The following is a 17,519-nucleotide window of genomic DNA, read 5'->3' as shown; positions in this document are numbered from 1 at the left end:
TAGGAGAGATCAGTCACACTGACTTGTCCCCACATCTCTTCCTACACAACCACCCAAACCCAATTTCTAACGGAGAAATATCCTGCCACTGGCTACTACCTTGGAGCTGTGCAGCTGAAATCCACTGCCTTTGGTGCCCACAGCTACAAAATGAGAGATTTGAGAGGAGACTCATCATAGAGCTATAAGATTGATTGCCTCCCGCCAATCTGGGGGCCCCCAACAAGAGGCAAGCTTTGGAACGAAAGAAAGGTAAAAAGAGGAGAGGAGGGAGAGGACCTCAGACATACCTGGCCTGGTCCTAAACTAGGAAGAACCAGGGGTGAAGGGAGAGAGGGGCACGGGGATTGGCGGGAGACGATGGGTGACAAAATCTTGCCAGCCAAACGCCTTTCGTCCTTCTTACCTGAAGTTCGCACCACGCCACTTCCACCCAAGTTTCAGTGTCGAGTCCCTTGTACACGGTTTTGAACGAGCCCCTACCCAGTTCGATATCAAACTTGAGAAACCTGCCGTCGAGCGAAGTGGCCACCGCCTTCAAGTCGTCTTCTTCTTCCTCCTCCTCAGGCGCCTCTTTCCTGCTCCGGCCGGGGTCCCCTTTGGCTTCGGTGGTGGCCGCCCCCTTCCTCCCCGCATCGCGACTGCTCTCCTTGGCGGCCGCCGCCGCTTCCCCGCTCCCCTGGCCGGCCGGGCCGGGGGGGCTCTCGGCGGCGGTCGCGGGCCCGGGGGGCTGGGCCACGGCGGCGGGGCCCTCCGCAGTCCCGGCCGACTTGGGCGCTCCACCCTTGGCCCGCTCGGCGATGAGCCGGCGCGTCTTGGACAGCAACAGGACCTTGCGCTGCGGTTGCTGCGGCGGCGGCGGCGGGCGCGGAGGCGATGAGGTCTCGGGCCCGGCCGGCTCCAAGCCCGGTGGCTCTTCTTGGTCCGAATCGACCACGCTGCGCCGTAGGAAGCGCTGGTGCACCAGCTTGGGGTCCCTGGCGGGCGGCGCAGGCCCCCGATCACCCTTCGACACTGCACAGGCCGCGGCCGGGTCCGCCTCCCTCTGGCCCCGACCCGGCCCGTCTGGCTCGATGCTGGGCTCGGCTACTTCGGCTCGCCCAGGGCCAGCAGGCTCCGCTGCATCCGAGGGCTCGCCGCCGCAACCTGCTCCCCTTCCTCCTTCTTCGCCCCGCCGCCCCGCGCCGTCGACATCGCTTCTGGTCTCCATCGACGAAGGAGCTCCGGTTCCCCGGGGGGGTTCACGGTCCATCTCTGTTCCGAGAAAAGAGGACAAGGAGGGGGGGGACTTATTAGCGAGGCGGTTACCTGCGGTGGAGCGGGGAGCGCAGCGCGCGCCTTGACGCAGCCCTTTGCGCCCGAGCGCAGGTAGTTGAGAAGCTGCCGCCCCCCGCCCGCGCCAATCCATCCATCCACCCCGGGGGCAGAGGTGAATAGAACACCGAGACCGACCACATTCCCTCCCCCCTGTCGGGATTTTCCGCCGTTAGTTGGACGCTGCTGCCGGGAGCGCCCCCGGTGAGGAACAAGCCGGCGGCTGCCGAACGAGACGCAAATGATGGGAGACTCACACAAAGCTGAGACTCTGGACCCTGCGGAGAGCGGCCAGAGTCGGAGGATGAAGGCGGAAACGGAGCTCCAGCTCCGGGCCAGAGGCAGGAAAGTCAAAGGAGCAGGGAAGTTAAGGGTGCGCCCCCCCAACCGCTCGGGCGCGCCCCATCGCCCAGCTAAGAACGATGCCTCTGCTGCAGCCCAGGCCTAAGAGGGGAGCCCCCTGGGCAGGCGGTTCGGACCCACTGATGTCATAGGAAGGAAGGGTGAGGAGTCACCGATCGGACTCAGGTGCTGCCGCACAGCGCTGCGTTGACGTGCGGGGCCCGTTGGTGGGGAGGGGGCTGCAGCAGAAGCCACACAAAGGCCGGGGGGCGGGGAAGAGGGGGAAGTAAGACCGAGAAAGGGAGATGGGCGAAGGCCGAGCAGGGAAGCGTACTTACACGGCGAGAGGACGCCTTCCATCTCCGCGCCCCCCGAAGTCAGGCGGGGTAGGAGATACCCGACTGCCGCTCGGCTGGGTGGGCCCTGCGCGATCCTCTCCGAAATCTCCCCTCTGCAGGGGCCGGTCCGTCCGCTTCTCTAACCCCGCGATGCTGTCCGGGCCCGCTAGTCCTTGGTCTCCCACTTGGAGCTGTCTCCTCCCCGCCCCTGACCTTCCCCTTATTCCGAAGCCGCAGCGGCGGCCGGCAGCGCTCAGCTAATGAGCGCTCCGCTCCACACCCGACTCCGCTGCACTGCCGGGCGGGGAGGGCGGGGCCGCCGCTCGCCCCGCCTCGAGTGGTGGGGACGGCAGCCCGGCTAGCGGGCGTGGAGGCCGGCAGGTTACCTCCCTCGCTCCTTCGTTTACCTTAGAGGAGGACCGGCGACCTGGTTCGCCACCCTTCGCTCATCTGCTTCCACCCATCTCCACCGACCTCACCCGCCCGGTTCCTCTCCCCGGCTTCTCTTCCCCAATCTTTTGTCCGCAGATTCTCCTCCCCTTGGGTTGCCGCGGCGGCCTCTCCCCGACTCCTGCAAAGAGATGGGGGCAGGGGAAGCGGGGCGGCGGAGAAGGAGCACCGCAGAGGAGCTGTCCGCGCCCTGAGCCCAAGGGGGAGGGACGGGACGGGGGAGGCACGGGGCGGGCTGGAGAGCTTCCTTGGGAAGTGGTGGAAGCCACGTGTCCATCCACTTAGCTTGGATGTCTCTCACACGCCTCGGAGTTTTAGTCTCGACGGGATGGGGAAAGAGATCTTCCAGGCCAGTCTTGGCCAAATAAAATAATAAACTCCGAATCGTACAGGAGAAGGGATGTCACGTTTTGAATTTCTTTAAAATAGGCTGTTCTACACATGTATGTCCAGGTCTGTGGAATGCTTATGCCCATGCTCTTTCTTACTGGGAATCTTAAACCGCACCAGAGAGCACGAGGAGGGGTAAGGGGGCAGGGCAAGACTCTCTCCTTCTCCCCCGTCCTCGAGCTTGACTTGCTGGCCCTCACTTTCCGCCCCCCCCCCCCCGCCCCCAACATCTAAGAAAGTGAAAAGGAGAAAGCTACGGACTCATCGTTTGGTTTAGATTATCGGCTAGTCAGGGCAGGCCGTCTACATGTTTCTGGGGCCTCTCTTAACTGTCTACGGACAGCATCTTGTGCATCTTGCATCCTGAATCAACCACAGCAGCTAGCGCAGTGTTTGGCACCTGCACATTTAATAAAGACCATGAAAAAATTAACATGCAATTTATCACCTTGCCTTATCCACGGTTCTCAGTAAAATTTTATCCAACTGTCTTGTCCTGCTACAGATGGGGACATGTGGACATAGAGATGTTAAGTTTACTGTGGTCATTCATTGAACCGTATTCATTCAATAGTATTTATTGAGCGCTTACTATGTGCAGAGCACTGTACTAAGTGCTTGGAATGTACAATTCGGCAACAGATAGAGACAATCCCTGCCCAATGACGGGCTCACAGTCTAAACGGGGGATACAGACAGCAAGGCAAAACAGAGCAAAACAAAAACAAGACAACATCAAGATAAATAGAATCAAGGAGATATACACCTTAGTAACAAAATAAATAGGGTAATGAGTGCTTACTGTGTAGAGAGCACTGTACTAAGAACTTGGAAAGTACATTTAGGCAATAAAGAGAGACAATCCCTAACCACATGGGGCTTATAGTCTAGAAGGGGAGAGACAGACATCAAAACAAGTAAACAGGCATCAATAGCATCAAGATAAATAGAATTAGAGAGATATACACATCAAAACAAGTAAACAGGCATTAACATAAATACATAGAATTATAGAAATGTACATATACACACAAGTGCTGTGGGGTGGGGAGGGGGTAGAGCTAAGGGAGCAAGTCGGGACTATGGGGAGGGGGAGCTGAGGAAAAGGGTCATGTAGAGATTATTGAAAAACGGGTGTTAGTGCAGAAGTAGGTGAGTAAAATCTATCCTACCAAAAAATAAACCTTCAGGGAATTTCCTGACCTTAGACTGATGAGATACTGGAAGGTCTTAGGGAGGGAGGTTGTATTGTGTTTGGGATCATTTAGGAGCAACAAAAATGATCAGACCCATTAGCCCTGCCTGCCTGATTGACACAGTATTGACACAGGCTTTCTCACTCCCTCTTCTTTCTCTCCCCACTCCAAACAAACCAGAGCTTGGGTAGGGATGGGAGGTCAGGGTTGCCCACATCCTAGGCATCAGCTGTCAATTGTAAATAAGTGCTCCCAGCCCAGGCAGGAGGCATAAACTAGGAAGCTGAACCACAGTCCTGATCCATCAACCTAATCTGATTTAGTTAAAACAGAAAACTCCAGTTACCAAGTCCACATTTATTGGACTGGAAGCGAGGCTGGAAACATTATGGACATTAAGCTGTAGGAAGGCATCCACAAAGTTGTTTTTTTTTAAAAAACTACCCTGCAGTTTTGTCTGTTGTGGATATAATAATCACACTTCAATCTAATAGGGGAGAAAAACACAAAATATTTACAAATAGTAGGAACAGTAGGAAGAAAAAGCAAAATAAAAAGAGAGTAGAAGGAATATGCCAGAATGAAGTATCAGAATAATTGAATGAACAATTAAATATGCACATACACTTAAGTGCTAAGAATGGGAATAATTACACAAGTCCTAGGGGTAGCTGTTCGGTTGATACAACTTGGGATGTTGGAAATTAATTGGGGAAGGCTTGCTTAAGGAGATGGAATTTTAGGAGGATTTGAAATTTTGAACTGTTATAAAAATAATTGACTGGCTTTTTAATTGTATTTGTTAATAATGTATGTAATATGTAATGTATGTACCAGGGACTCTACTAAGCACTGGAGTAGATACAAGATAAGTTGGAAACAGATCATGTCCCACTTGGGGTTTCCAGTCTTTTTCCTCATTTTACAGATGAGGGAACTGAGGCACAGAGAAGTGAAGTGACTTGCCCAAGGTCACAGAAGCAGATAAGTGTCAGAGCCAGAATTAGAACTCAAGTCCTCTGACTCCCAGGCATATACTCTTTCCGCTAGGCCCCACTGTTACCAGTAGGTCACACTACTTCCCTCACTGAATGGAGAGGCAACACTGCTGAGTGTTTTTCATAGGGAAAATGGAGACAGGTATCGGGAATTCTAGTCCCGATTCTTTTCCCACTCATATTTTCTGTGTTTCTCTGTGCCTGAGTTAGCTTAAATTGGGAATGGTCACATGTCACTCACTAGAGATTATATCAGTTTTAAGATGTCCCTTTTCAGAGGCATGCTCAGAACTTTTGGGGACAGTTACATACACAAGATGGATAAACAGTAGAAAGCAGAGTCCCAGTTTTTGATAGAGTTGAGTGCTTTTTAAATAAAATGTTTCAGACTTCTTTCTTTCAGTGCCAGTTCTATGTGCATTTCCTCAGCCCTTTTTCTCCCCTTACCTGCTGAAAACATGTTCCAAGTTTATCATCCAGTGGAAATGATGATTTCAACCCTCTATAATATTTTCTCCATTGGGATACATTTAAGAGCACTTTTGGAAAAGTGTTGGTTTTAAAAGGGAGAAAATTGCCACCATATTCAACATTGACCACAAGAATATGATATTTCAGTAAAGGTATCTCTGCCTTAATGAAATGGAGTTTTGGAGTAGAGCAAAGGAGGCTTTTTGAAGACTAATAATAATGGTATTTGTTAAGTGCTTACTATGTGCCAAACACTGTTCTAACCGCTGGATAGTGAATGCTATCTGCATCAGTTGGACTTATTTGGTGGGACATAATTCCCTTTATGTTTCACTCTTGTGAAAATTACCAGGGTCTCATTTTTTCCAACTAAACACTGTATGAACCAGTCTTGATTTTTAAAATGAGTATGAATTTCATTTATTCCTTAAGAGAAGCAGAATGACATAGCGGATAGAGCACAGGCCTGAGAGTCAGAAGGTCATGGGTTCTAATCCCAACTCTGCCACTTGTCTGTTGTGTGATCTCGGGCAAGTCACTTCACTTCTTTGTGCCTCGGTTACCACATCTGTAAAATGGGGATTGAGATGTGAGCCCCACGTGGGACAAGGGATTGTATCCAACCCGATTTGCTTGTATTATAATGATGGTATTTGTTAAGCACTTACTGTTCTCAGCGCTGGGGTGGGGGTGGGGGGGCATATAAAGTAATCAGGTTGTCCAATGTGGAGCTCACAGTCTTAATCCCCCAGCACTTAGTACAGTGCCTGGCACATAATAAGCGCTTAACAAATACCATAATTTTGTATGTAGTTCATTTATTCTCCCAAAATGTTACAGGAAATTCATTTTTTAAATATTAAAACCCATTAATTTCAGTGGGTTTCATAATTTTATGAATCCTTGGATTCTTTTCCTTGATATTCACCTAAGTGTTGAGAGCAACAACCACATAGTATAGTGGTAATAATAATACCAACTGTTACTACAAAAAATGATACTGCTGACCACTGATTTTCAACATTTCATCGTGACAGTTTTTGGTTTGTTTTTTTGGGGGGGGAGGGGGGAGAGAGGCGGGGCTTACAATTGAATTCTGAAACCTAAACCTAAATCATCACAGAAGCAGCATGGCCTAGTGGAAAGAGCATGGGCCTGGAAGTCAGAGGACCTGAGTTCTTATATTGGTTCTACCAAATCTTTGCTTTGTGACCTTGGGCAAATTGCCTAACTTCTCTGTGCCTCACTTCTCCTGTTCTCCCCCTACTTAGACGATTAGCCCCATGCAGGACAGGGACTGTGTCCAACCTAATTAACTTGTATCTACCCTTGCACTTAGAACAGTCTTTGACACATAGTAAGTGCCTAACAAATATTAAAAAATTGGCAAATAGGAGGCTTTTATGAAGACTAACAAAAGTAACCAGTAAAATGTAACCTCAAACTTTCCATTACTCTAATATTTTATTTTAAGCAGAATATTTTTTCCTGGAAATGCAGCATATGTAGAACAGGGGAATTCAATTGCTGGACCCAGGCTCCAATCAATCAACTTTTTGTTGACATAAAATGTGTAAAGAACTTAAAAGTGGAATAGATTAAATAGTGTTTTGCCTTCTCAAGGTTGAATGGTGCTTTTTACCTTTTCATCTTTGGCCCAACGACTTACTTATACCGGTTAATATTCATCCCTTACTCAATACATATTTTTTTCTTGCCTTACTGTTTAGTTTGCTTTCCTCTGATTGAGATACAACATTTCGGTTAGGTATACTTCTATACTTGAGAAGCAGCGTGGCTCACTGGAAAGAGCACGGGCTTTGGAGTCAGAGGTCATGGGTTCAAACCCCGGCTCTGCCACTTGCCAGCTGTGTGACTTTGGGCAAGTCACTTAACTTCTCGGTGCCTCAGTTCCCTCATCTGTAAAATGGGGATTAAGACTGTGAGCCCCACGTGGGACAACCTGATTCCCCTGTGTCTACCCCAGCGCTTAGAACAGTGCTCGGCACATAGTAAGCGCTTAACAAATACCAACATTATTAGTATACTTTAAAGTCAAAAATTTGACATGAAAAGTTACAGCACACTGCCTTCTGTCCAAATCACTTTCTGTTTATAAAGTGCTTTTGTTTCTCCAAAGCACTTTCACATCAATTATCTCATTTTCTCCTCACAATATCCTTATGAAACAGGGAAAGGCAATACCATTATCCCCATTTAACAGGTGAGGAAACTGAGGCATAAAGAAGTTAAATAACTTTCCCAAGGTCACACATCAGGCTAGTGGCAGAACTGGGACTAGACCTCAGGTCTCAATCAACCAATCAATCAGTGTACTTACTGAGCACTTACTGTGTACAGAACTCTTGTATTAAGCTCTTGGAAAATACAATAGCCTAGTTCCATGCTCTTTCCATTAGACACACTGTTATGTAACTGTTATCGCCAAGATCCGCCCTTTCCTCTCCACCCAAACGGCTACCTTACTATTACGGGCTCTCGTTATATCCCGGCTAGACTACTGTGTCAGCCTTCTCTCTGACCTCCCTTCCTCCTCTCTCGCCCCGCTCCGGTCTATTCTTCACTCCGCTGCCCGGCTCATCTTCCCGCAGAAACGATCTGGGCATGTCACTCCCCTTCTTAAACAACTCCAGTGGTTGCCTATCGACCTCCGCTCCAAACAAAAACTCCTCACTCTAGGCTTCAAGGCTCTCCATCACCTTGCCCCTTCCTACCTCTCCTCCCTTCTCTCTTTCTACCGCCCACCCCGCACGCTCCGCTCCTCTGCCGCCCACCTCCTCGCCGTCCCTCGGTCTCGCCTATCCCGCCGTCGACCCCTGGGTCACGTCCTCCCGCGGTCCTGGAACGCCCTCCCTCCTCACCTCCGCCAAACTGATTCTCTTTCCCTCTTCAAAACCTTACTTAAAAATCACCTCCTCCAAGAGGCCTTCCCAGACTGAGCTCCTCTTCCCCCTCTACTCCCTCTGCCATCCCCCCTTTACCTCTCCGCAGCTAAAGCCTCATTTTCCCCTTTTCCCTCTGCTCCTCCACCTCTCCCTTCCCATCCCCACAGCACTGTACCCGTCCGCTCAACTGTATATATTTTCGTTACCCTATTTATTTTGTTAATGAATTGTACATCGCCTTGATTCTATTTAGTTGCCATTGTTTTTATGAGATGTTCTTCCCCTTGACGCTGTTTAGTGCCATTGTTCTTGTCTGTCCGTCTCCCCCGATTAGACTGTAAGCCCGTCAAACGGCAGGGACTGTCTCTATCTGTTGCCGACTTGTTCATCCCAAGCGCTTAGTACAGTGCTCTGCACATAGTAAGCGCTCAATAAATACTATTGAATGAATGAATGAATATTACAGCTAATCCTGAATCAATCAGTAATATTTAATAATAATTAATAATAATTGTGGTACTTGCTAAGCACTAAGTGCCAAGCACTGTACTAAGCTGTGGGGTAGATACAAGATAATCAGATGCCACATGGGGTTCACAGTCTAAGTGGGAGGGAGAAGAGTTACCTCATCTGTAAAATGGGGATTAAGAGTGTGAGCCCCATGTTGGACATAGACCGTCCAACCTGATTATCTTGTATCTACCCCAGAACTTAATACAGTGCCTGGCACTTAGTAAGCACAAAACAAAGACTGTTCAAAAAAAAGGTATTGAATACCCATTTTGCAGGTGAGGGAACTGAGGTGCAGAAAAGTGAAGTGACACCCAGCATCACTCAGTAGGTTTAGAACTCCCAGGCCCATCCTCTTTCCACTAGTCCATGCCACTTCTCAACCAGTCAACCAATTTATTGAACACCTACTATGTGCACAGCTTAGGAGAATGCAGTGGAATTCGTAGACATGAATTCTGCCCTCAAAATGCTTATAATTCAGTGGTGGAGATGAGGCAGTAAAATAAATTATAGGTAGGAGGAAACAGTGGAGTCTTAAGATGTGTAACATCATACATTTGACTGTGAGCCCATCATTGGGCAGGGATTGTCTCTATCTGTTGCCAAATTTTACATTCCAAGCGCTTAGTATGATGCTCTGCACATAGTAAGCACTCAATAAATACTATTGAATGAACATTCCAGGCATGATGGCCCACAGGATAGGTGGAGGGGAAGTAGAGAGTGGAGGTCTTGAACTTTTCTTCAAAAGCCTTTCTCCAAGTCAATACAACAGGGAGACAAAACTGTTACTATTCAGAGAGAAGCTAAACTAAGACAAAAATAGATTTTTACCATAGGTAGAGTTTGAAATAGTCTATTTGGTGGCTGCATACCTAAGAGACTAAGTATGAGAAGGAGCGTGGCTTAGTGGAAAAAGCACGGGCTTGGGAGTCAGAGGTTGTGGGTTCTAATCCCAGCTCTGACACTTGTCAGCCGTGTGACTTTGGGAAGTCACTTGACTTCTCTGTGCCTCAGTTACCGCATCTGTAAAATGGGGATTAAGACTGTCAGCCCCATGTGGGACAACCTGATTACCTGGCACTTAGAACAGTACTTGGCACATAATAAGTGTTTAACAAATTCCATCATTATTATCATTATGTTATCTTCATGTCTGCTAAAGATGTAAAGAGGAAAGAGATCAAGTCAATGACATTTTGTTCCCTGAGTCTGGGACAACAAGAAAAGGTTAGACATGATGAAAAGGACTTATTTGTGAATATTTCCAACTTGAATAGAATAAAGGAGTTTAGTATTTTTTTTATCATATTTGTTAAACATTTACTATGTCCCAGGCACTGTACTAAGCACTGGAGAAAATACAAGCTAATCAGGTTGGACACAGTCCATGTACCATATGGGGCTCGAAGTCTTAATCCCCATTTTACAGATGAAGAAACTGAGACAAAGAGGAGTTAAATGACCTGCCCAAGGTCACACAGCAGGCAAGTAGTAGAGGTGGGATTAGAACCCAGGTCCTTTTGACTCCCAGGCCTCTGCTCTACTCACTAGGCCATGCTGCTTTTCAATAATTAATACACGCTTTCCAACTTGTCTCATTCTTCTCATATTCTTTAGTAACTGGAAAAGGGGCCATGTTTAGTGGTAGTAAATTTATGTTATTTAGCACTTAGTACAGTGCTCTGCACACAATATGTGCAGAGCACACAATATGTGCTCAATCAATATTACTAAGTAATTGATTGAGTGATTGATTATATATGTAAAAGGTTCTTGAGTGGAATATCTACTATCTGAGGGGTGGTCAGGACAGGTATGACTCAAGGGAAAGCCCTGTTAGCGCTGTTTCGGGTACGATCATCTCCAGGATGGTGAATGTACAACTCCAAGGGTCAAAAAATTTTCCATCTCTATTAGCATTCATCTAATAGTGTGAATTATTTATTGATTTCTCCCCAATACTATGTTAGGTAGGAATTACAAATTAGTCCGCATTCCTTGTTGGTTGATGCAAAAGACAATTTAGGTCAGGGCCCTGCTTGAGACTAATCTTATACAGCAGCTGAGTTTATGGTCAGCCCAGAACATTCTCAGCTTCATTGTTTCAGAGTTGATTGTAGCCAACAGACTTGTTTGTGACTTTTGTCTTTAAGGGTGAACAAAAGACTTGCTATTGAGAAAATATAACCCACAGGGAAAATTGCAGGAGAGTTTCATTTACACAATAGTGTCACATGGAAAATTCCATTATGCTGAAAATTAGAAAGCAAAGGTTTCATTGGCAGCTGGGATTTGGCTTTAAAAGGATTCAAAATCTGATACCCAACTAAATGTCAAATAATAAATCAAAATCCTTTTGAAGTAAGCTCTGTATATTTATTTCTTTTTGCATTCTGCAGAAAGTCAAATCCAATAAGTGAGCATTTTTAATTCTGACTTATCTACTTAAGAATTTGGTTAATGGAGTGAATTTCTGTAGGGTTCTTACTTTTCAGGATGTAAGAAACAGTATGTTCTCTTTTCTGAAGTTCCAGACTCTACCCCTTCCTTTGATAGATAATGTACATTATAACTTAAATCTCTAAGCTCCACCAAGTGGCATAGCTGAGAATAAGTAAATTTGGAAGTCAGATGCCTGGGCTTAGAAATGCTTCATAGGTGAGTCTTTGTATTCCTAGATTTCACAATGAGCTATTTGTGGTTTTTTTGTTTTTTTTAATTAAATCATCTTTCTTCAGAGCTAGTGATTTTGCAAAACGAATAGCATCAGGAACTGTAAGATTTATATGGATCCCTGAAATAAATTCCCAGAAAATAAATTCTTGGTTAAATAATAAATATACAATAGTGTGATGAGAGAGATGGCTTGGTGGGGAAGGGGCTGTTGCTTTTTTTCAGAAGTCTCAATTTGATGGATTACATCTTTATTCCAGATAAAGTACTTCCAAAAATGAAATTAAGAAATTATTTCTCATTCTTTTCATGGAAAATTTGGAATTTTCAAAGAATTGCAATTTCTTTTTTTAAGTTTTATTATTCCCAATACACTGTGAATTAACACTTGAGAAAAAAGTAAGCACTCAGTAAATATGATTGAATGAAGAGAAAAAGGAAAAGTGATTCAGTACAAACTACTGGCCTTTCAACAAAGCATAGGCCTGAGAGTCAGAAGACCTGGGTCCTAATCCCAGCTCTACCACCTGTCTGCTGTGTGATCTTGAGCAATTCATTTAACTTCTTTGGACCTCAGTTTCCTCATCTGTAAAATTCAAAACCTGTTCTCCCTTCTAGTTGGACTGTGTCCAAACTGATCATCCTTTATCTATCCCAGTAGATACAGTGCCTGGCACATGGTAAGCACTTAACAAACATTATTATTATTATTATTATTGAAAAAGAAAATGTTAACAAAATGGGCATATGGGGAAAACTGCATTAGAATTACATAATTTTGTTTTAACTATTGGCTTTCTTTAGAAGCCCAATTGAGGATTTCTTAAAACTAAGATACTAACATTGCTATTCTGTAGGTTGCCTGGGGATGTTGGAATTCAGAGATATGTTCCTAAATTCATTTTTCCAAGGGCCCTTTTGGTAGCTAGCTAAACCTCACAAGTGCCCCTGAGGCATCTTCCTCAATTTGAGGGGCCTTCTTTCAGAGTCTATATCATGTTTGCTTTGGGGCCTCTCAGACACTGCTTCTTTTTCTTCACTGCTTCTTTGTTTGTTTGTTTGTTTGTTTATTTAATGGTACTTAAGGGCTTACTACCGGTCAAACACTGTTCTAAATTGGGGTAGGTTCAAGTTAGGACACAGTCCCTGTCCCACATGGGGGGGTCACAGTCTTAAGTAGGAGGGAGAACAGGTATTGAATCCCCATTTTACAGTTGAGGAAACTGAGGTACAGAGTCAGTCAGTTGTATTTGTTGAGCGTTTACTGTGTGCAGAGCACTGTACTAAGCACTTGGGAGAATGAAATACAACAATAAACAGACACAATCCCTACCCACAATGAGCTCACAGTCTAGAGGGGGAGACAGACATTAACATTAATAATTACACAGAAGTTAAGTGACTTGACCAAGGTGACACAACAAGCAATTTGGCAGAGCTGGAATTAGAACGCAGGTCCTCTGACTCCCATGCCCATGCTCTTTCCCCTAGGCTATGCTGCTTCTCACTGCATCTTTGGCCCATCATTCTCTCCATCTCCCCACTCAATAAGTAGAGTTCAGGTCAGGAAGGAGCAAATCTCTATATGTTGTGAAATATTACAGCATCAAAAACTCATCTTAGTCACTCTCAGTTGTAGGTTTTCATTATACATAATGAAATGGATGTGAATACTAAAGTGAAAGATCTATTGCAAGCCACTGGAGCCCCATTTAATGTGCTGGAGAGGTAATTCATTGAATAGCAGAATTTGCTAAATTGACCTAGGAGCCCAAAAAAAAAGAAAGCACAATTTACTACTTTCACCTTCCCAAGATAAAGCCAAATAAATGACCTTGCTCCCAGGAATTTCAATGTATTTCACACATTATCCCATGCATTTGTACTGCTCTCTGTAAGGTAGTAGGGATAGTTTTGTTAAGTGCTTTTAAACCATTTTTTTTTTAGATTACTGCTCAGGGGGTACTTGATTCCCATCCTGTTCATCAGGAGGTGGGATGGAGGAACAGCTGATACCAGATTGGAGAACTAAAAACCACACCTATAGGGACATAACACATTTCAATGATCAACAACCACTTTACCTGAAAGAATCATGCACTCTTTTAATCATATTTACTGAGCATTTACTGTGTGTAGAGCACTGTACTAGGCACTTGGGAGAGTACAATACAACAAAAAAAAGACACATTCCCTGCCCACAGTGAGTTTACAGTCTAGGGGAAGGGGGAGACAGACAATATAAAAAAAATTAATAATAATAATTATGGTATTTGTTAAGCACTTACTATGTGCCAAGCACTGTTCTAAGCGCTGGGGTAGATATCACATAAGCAGGTTGTTTCACATGGGGCTCACAGTCTTAATCCCCATTTTACACATGAGGTAACTGAGGCACAGGAAAGCTAAATGACTCACCCAAAGTCACACAGCTGACAAGTGGTGCAGTAGGGATTAGACCTCTTACTCCCAAGCCCATGCTCTTTCCACTAAGCACGTATATAAGTGTTGTGGGGTTGTGAGGGGGAAAGAACAGAGGGAATAAGTCAGGGTGATGCAGAAGCGAGTGTGAGAAGAGAAAAGTGGGGCTTAATCAGGGAAGGCCTCCTGGAGGAGATTTGCCTTCAATAAGGTTTTGAAGCGGGGGAGAGAATCTGTCAGATTCAAGGAGGAAGGGCATTCCTGGCCAGAGGCAGGATGTGGGTGAGGGGACGGCAGTGAAACGGGAGATCCAGGCACAGTGAGAGGGCTAGCATTAGAAGAGTGAAATGTGCAGGCTGGGTTGTAGTAGGAGAGTAGCAAGGTGAGGTAGAAGGGGGAAAGGTGATATAGTATTTGAAAGTCAATGGTGAATAGTTTTTGTTTGATGCCAAGGTGGATGGGCAACCACTGGAGTTTTTTGAGGAGCAGGGTGATATGTCCTGGACGTTTTTGTAAAAAAATGATCCGTGCAGCAGAGTGAAGTATCGACTAGAGTGGGGAGAGGCAAGAGGCTGGGAGGTCAGCAAGGAGGTTGATGCAGTAATCCAGGCAGGATAGGATGAGTGATTGTTTTAATGTGGTAGCAGTTTGGATGGAGATGAAAGGGTGGATTTTAGTGATGTTGTGAAGGTGGGACTGACAGAATTTAGTGACAGATTGAATATGTGCATTGAAGGAGAGAGAGAGGAGTCAAGGATAACGCCAAGGTTATGGGCTTGTGAGACAGGAAGGATAGTGGTGCCGTCTACAGTTGATGGGAAGGTAAGGGGGAGGACAGGGTTTGGGTGGGAAGATAGAGTTCTCTTGTGGATGTGTTAACCTTGAGGTGAAGGGAGGATATCCAAGTACAGATGTCATGAAGGCCCGAGGAAAGGCGAGACTGCAGAGAGGGAGAGAGATCAGATAATCCCCATATTATCTAAAGTAAAGAAAAAACAAATAGCCTTCTTTCTCCACTAGCAAAACAAAATAGAGTGATTTACTTAAACCTTAGATTGAGTACTTAATTTGCTGTAAAGTACCACAGGTTGTAAAGCACTGGTAAAATTGATCCCCATTTCACAAATAAGAAAACTGAGCTCCAGAGAGATCCCTGTGGTAGTCAGTCTAATAGTTCCCAAGCCAGTGCTCCTTCCACTAAACTGCTGCTTTCTTCCCTTTCCTCCCAAAAGACACGAAATTTTAAGAGGAGATACTGAAGAATACAGTTATCATGCATTTTGTAGAGTATGTTGAAGAAATCTCAAGACTTCCTGAGAACACATAATAAATACCTTATGATATAATGAAAAAAAGTTTCTCTGTTTCTCAATAAGCGCTCAAAGCTACTTTACTTGGCTGTCAAGATGACAGTTGGCGATAAGCCGCATAAACCAGACTTGGCTTCAACCTCTAAATAAATATGGAATAAAAACAACTCAGGAAACAGTTTATTATCCTCAGTCAGAGGGTGTGATGGCTTAGAAAGAATCTTATAGTATCCTTTTGGGCTTTGAAATTAATATCTCTGTCCTTAGGGTTTGAAGATGATGGTACTGGCAGTGAAGCCCTGCTTTTGGGCCAGCGGAAAGAGCACAGCTCTGGGACTCAGGACTCCTTAGTGGCTGGCAAGAGTCCTTCGGGGGTCCGGGCAGGGGAGGAGGGGGGATCATTGCATGGTACTCTCGCAAGCACTTAGTACAGTGCTCTGCACACAATAAGCACTCAAAAAATACCATTGATTGAATTCTAGGCCCACCTCTACAAGTAGGGGAATGCCTGCTGGGACTATGCCATTGTTGGGGAAGGGTTCTAACCAAAGATGTTCTTCAAAGAAGATGACGTGGGCATTGAAGACCACAGAAGATACCCAGGCAGCTGTCTGCTGGGTTAGGGGGCTGTGGCACAGTAACGGAACTACAGTATGCTCACTTTGGCTGTAAATGGACCCAGCATGTAAAAAGTCTTTGCCTGCACTTTGCAGTGTGCACCCCTGAACACCTACTTGCTCACTGTACTCTGTGTCCCAATGAGAGCACAACTGGTGACTATAATCACCGACCCCTCACTCACATCCTCCTTCTGGCCTGGAATGCCTGGAATGCCCTCCCTTCTCAAATCTGACAATTAATCTCCCCTGCTTCAAAGCCTTATTGAAAGCACATCTCCTCCAAGAGGCCTTCCCTAAGCTCCCCTTTCCTCTTCTCCCACACCCTTCTGAATCACCCTGACTTGCTCCTTTTATTCATCCCCCCTCCCAGCACCACAGCACCTATGAACAGTCTTTTAGACTGTGAGCCCGTTGTTGGGCAGGGATCGTGTCTATCTGCTACCGAATTGTACATTCCAAGCACTTAGTACAGTGCTCTGCACACAGTAAGCATTCAGTACGATTGAATGAATGAATGTACAGATCTGTAATTTATTTACATCATGTCTGTCTTCCCTCTAGAATGTAAGCTTGTTGTGTGCAAGGAATGTGTCTATTGTTATATTGTACTCTCCCAAGTGCTTAATACAGTATTCTGCACACAGTAAGCACTGAATAAGTATAATTGAATTAATTAGTAATCAATTCCTTCACAGAGTCTTGGTCCTGAAGTCTCAGGACCAAGGTCTGTCTGTCATTATTGATGAGAGACTTCATCATCATCACCATTACCAGCAGTGAGATTTTATCAGTGTGTGTAGTTGTGGTTGATGAGAATATATGACTCACAATCCCCTCTAATTTATGTACACATTAATATGGTCTTTTATTGCCCCCAGCCCCCAGCACTGATTTTTTTAACTCCCTCTTGGTGCCATGATTTTCCTAAAGCCTCCCCTCTAAGCTACCCCATTTCTGACTGCTGCACACCAGGCTGACCTGTCTTCTGTTGCTGTCTCCCCACTATCCCTGGTTTATCCCATTGAGAAGCAGCATGTCCTAGTGGAAAGAGACCAGCTCCACCAACATGCCTGTTGTGTGACCTTGGGCAAATCACTTAACTTTGTGTTTCAGTTCCCTCATCTGCAAAAGGGGGATTCGATACCTGTTCTCCCTCCTACTTGGACTCTGAGTCCCGTGTAAGACCTGATTATTTTGTATCTACCCCAGAGTTTAGTACAGTGCTTGGCATAGAGTAAGCACTTAAATACCACAGTTACTATTATTATTGTTGTTGTTTGAGATTTTATTTCACTGTATCTTTAAAGTTCTTCTTTGATTTACTCTTTCAGTGGTTTTGCCTTACAGTCCACCAAAGAGCAGTGGTTTGGTGCCCTGTTGATGTCCATTCTCTTCATGTGTCCTGTCCAGTAAAGATGTGATGTGATGAGCATTGCTTTGATATTGGTGGGCAGGGAACACTTTTACCAACTTCGTTATAGTGTACTCTCCCAAGTGCTTAGGACAGTGCTCTGCACTGATTGATCCGTCTGGTTGCATCACATGACCTCATTGTTTGAGACCCTTCCTTGCCA

General features: G+C 45.5%; 1 protein-coding gene across 6 annotated transcripts in view; it reads right to left on the bottom strand.

Annotated features, from left to right (window-relative positions):
• The window catches only part of WNK2 (WNK lysine deficient protein kinase 2), a 150,515-nt gene extending 148,235 nt beyond the window's left edge, over positions 1-2,280 (bottom strand). For 4 of the 6 annotated variants that reach the window (XM_029050702.2, XM_029050703.2, XM_029050705.2 and 1 more), the window contains exons 1-2: positions 1,995-2,279; positions 407-1,254 (exon numbers count right to left, since the gene is read on the bottom strand). In XM_029050702.2, coding sequence (XP_028906535.1) covers positions 407-1,252 — 846 coding nt within the window. In that variant the 5' untranslated portion in view covers positions 1,253-1,254; positions 1,995-2,279. Of the gene's footprint in view, positions 1-406; positions 1,255-1,994 lie in introns of all 6 variants that reach the window. The other 2 variants (XM_029050706.1, XM_029050704.1) reach the window with 1 other exon arrangement.
• Between the last annotated feature and the right edge of the window lie 15,239 nt (positions 2,281-17,519).

Source organism: Ornithorhynchus anatinus, chromosome X1 (assembly GCF_004115215.2).
Source record: "Ornithorhynchus anatinus isolate Pmale09 chromosome X1, mOrnAna1.pri.v4, whole genome shotgun sequence".
NCBI lineage: Eukaryota > Metazoa > Chordata > Mammalia > Monotremata > Ornithorhynchidae > Ornithorhynchus > Ornithorhynchus anatinus.
This window is presented reverse-complemented; position numbering and strand designations above follow the sequence as displayed.